This window comes from Bos grunniens, chromosome 15 (assembly GCF_055505025.1).
Source record: "Bos grunniens cultivar Pamir isolate PY7600 chromosome 15, Bosgru_T2T1.0, whole genome shotgun sequence".
Taxonomy (NCBI): Eukaryota; Metazoa; Chordata; class Mammalia; order Artiodactyla; family Bovidae; genus Bos; species Bos grunniens.
In genome coordinates, this window is record NC_141179.1 from 47,846,400 (window position 1) to 47,849,863 (window position 3,464).

General features: G+C 38.7%; 1 protein-coding gene across 1 annotated transcript; it reads right to left on the bottom strand.

Annotated features, from left to right (window-relative positions):
* Positions 1–1,992: 1,992 nt before the first annotated feature.
* Positions 1,993–2,952, bottom strand: LOC147357918 (olfactory receptor 56A3-like). The gene has a single exon (XM_086341983.1). It carries the CDS (start codon positions 2,950–2,952, stop codon positions 1,993–1,995), a length of 960 nt encoding a protein of 319 aa, XP_086198109.1.
* Positions 2,953–3,464: the final 512 nt, after the last annotated feature.

Here is a 3,464-nt window from a genome sequence, read left to right on the forward strand (position 1 = left end):
GAATGCAAACTAGTACAGCCATTATGGAGAATAGTGTGGAGATTCCTTAAAAAAACTGGAAATAGAACTGCCTTATGATCCAGCAATCCCACTGCTGGGCATACCAGAAACCCAGGAAACCAGAACTGAGAGATACATGTGTACCCCAATGTTCATCGCAGCACTGTTTATAATAGCCAAGACATGGAAGCAATCTAGATGTCCATCAGCAGATGAATGGATAAGAAAGCTGTGGTACATATACACAATGGAGTATTACTCAGCCATTAAAAAGAATACATTTGAATCAGTTCTTTTTTTTTTTTTTTTTCAGATTTGGACATTTTAATAACTTTGGTTAAAAAAAGAAATCAGACGCCATTTATAATTTACATATAACCAGCACATGATTATAGTAACTCATTTTTACTAATGTTATTTCTTTCCAAATAAGTGTTTCTTCATCTTGACATATATATATATATATATTTAACCTCGTTTTCTTTTCTTTTCTTTTTTTTTTGTTGTTGTTTAATTTTATTTTATTTTTAAACTTTACATAATTGTATTAGTTTTGCCAAATATAAAAATGAATCCACCACAGGTATACATGTGAATTAGTTCTAATGAGGTGGATAAAACTGAAGCCTATTATACAGAGTGAAGTAAGTCAGAAAGAAAAATACCAATACAGTATACTAACGCATATATATGGAATTTAGAAAGATGATAACGATAACTCTATATGCAAGACAGCAAAAGAGAAACATGTATAAAACAGTTTTTTGGACTCTGTGGGAGAGGGAGAGGGTGGGATGATTTGGGAGAATGACATTGAAACATGTATAATATCATATATGAAACAAATCGCCAGTCCAGGTTCGATGCATGATATAGGAAGCTTGGGGCTGGTGCACTGGGATGACTCAGAGGGATGGTATGGGGAGGGAGGTGGGAGGGGGGTTCAGGATGAGGAACACGTGTACCCCCGTGGCAGATTCATGTTGATGTATGGCAAAACCAATACAATATTGTAAAGTTAAAAAAAAAATACAATAGCCACTGTGGCCATATCAGAGTGACAAGGTGAATCAAGAACAAACATTAAGGATCAGATGACACCAAACTTGGCACGTTTGTTTTTTTTTCTTAGTGGATACTATTTTAAATATCATGGTCAAGGAAACTGAATGGACCCAAGGGAAAGACCTATGTGGACAGAGCAACAAAAAGTAAGAAGTCCCAAAGGCAGGATGTAGTTTATGTTTTTGAGAAAGTGCCTGGGAGGCAATTTAGATGGTGTGGATTAAAAGAGGACATCAGGGAGGTAAATGAATTCCACCTAGAGAAATAAATGTCTCTCTCTTCTGGGCTACCAAAGTGCCTTATTCATGTGTTTAAATCAAACTCTTGTGACACTACAGTACAACTAATTTTACATGTTTTTGTCTTTTTCAGTAGGTCACGTGCTTTTGAACAACAGGCCGAGATTTATTTAGTTAGTTTTCCATTTTCTAATACTATGTTGAATATAAAATAACTTTTATAAATATTTTTGAATGCCTAAAGAAAAATGTTAAAATGTAACAGCTATTTTAAACACTTTTAAGCAGTTGCTTTTTAATCTTATATTTACTCTTCCAAAGTCAAAGCACAGTCTTTAAGAGCTTTTTTGCTTTAGCCACACATTTTTAAGTGAGCATAGATTTTTTTCATCTCCACTAGTTCTACTTGGGAGATAATTAGAAGCAGACAATTAGGTCAAATTAGGGGTCAAATTCATGACCCCAGGTCTGGCTAGCATGATGAGAGATTATACATCTTTATTCTTTGTCTCTGCCAGGATACCATGGAATGATAAGAACTAGGATGTGCCTCTGAGTAAGAGGAAACTGCACAGTTCATATCACTAGGCAAGAACAGGAAGAAGATTAGAACTTTATTTCTACATCTCAGTCCTTGCTTTTCAATTGTGATTTTGAGTATTCTTCGTGGAGAGCAGCAAGAATATAATTACTTTCTGCTGTCACTACCCTTCCTCAATAATTTCCAAATCCCCTGCTTAATTTCCTGAGTTCGAACACCATAGACAATGGGGTTGAGAGCTGCAGGAATGACATGGTGGAGGACATTAAGTAAGACAGGAATATCAGGTGAAACCTTTTTCTTGGCCAAATGGGTAAAAACAAAAACCAGCAGGATGGTGCTGAAGAAGAGGATAAGGATAAAGTGAGAGCCACAGGTGCTCAGAGCTTTAGCAGCTGTCTCTCTTGTATTGAGTCTAAGGACAGCTCGGAGGATGAAGATATAGGAGAGGAAGATGAGGATGAGGTCAGAGCCCAGCAGAGTCCAGGCTAAAAATAATTGGTAGATTTTGTTAAGGGTGATGTTACCACAAGAGAGCTTGGACACGGAGAGGTTGGCGCAGATACAGTTCTCAATTATATTTCTTCCACAATAATGGAGCCGTGCAGAGAGGATGGGAATAGGTGCAGTAAGAAATGTGTTTCGGGCCAAGATGAAGACAAGAGCTCTTGACACAAATTGGTTTGTGATGATAGATGGGTAGTGCAGAGGCTTGCAGATGGCCACATAGCGGTCATAGGCCATGACTAAGAAGGTGCATGATTCCATGGACAGGAAGTTATTCATGATGAACATTTGGAGGAAGCAGGCAGAAAAGCTGATGGTCCTGAGATCAAACCAGAAGATGGCCAGGACCTTGGGGATGACAGTGAGGCAGAGCACCATGTCCAGCAGGGAGAGCAGGCTGAGCAGGTAGTACGTGGGCTCATGCAGAGAGGCCTCCAGCTGGATGGTGATCAGGAGGGTGGTGTTGGCCCCCATGGCCAGGAGGAAGAGGAGGCTAAGGGGCAGGGACAGCCAGTGCTGCCAGCTGGGGGACCTGACAAAACAGTTCAGGAGGAACTCAGAGGCTTCAGTAGAGAGGGAGCTGTTGCTATAAGGCAGCATTGGCAGTGACTTCAGGGAGGAAGATGTCTTTAGGTAGCTGAAGAAGAGAGAAGGTGTTAATTCTACCACAGACTCTCATGAGTGTGGATTTAACTTATAAGATCCTTGAAGATATAGACACAAGCCACCTCTTTCACTCCCATTCCTTGTGTCTAGAACATTTTTGACACACAGAAGTGGCTAATAAATTTTCATTGAATATATAAATAAATGTTTCCTATGGTTCTTTCATCTATGTATCATCTTCCATTTTCTCTTATGTGAATGTTGGAGGGCACTCACACAAGTCTGTTTCCTCCGTTGATGTTTAATGGATCAGAAATTAGTTAAGTATCAGATAAAATCAAAGGCTGAGAAAACATTATAGTTTAAAGTTTAAATTGTGTATAAATGCATTCTAAAGTGTAGATGGCATCCACAATCAAGTTTTTAAGGGAGTAAAAATTGAGAGTATGCAGAGGTATGATAGACTGGGTACATAGAGAAACTCCCTGATGAAAATTAATAAAAAC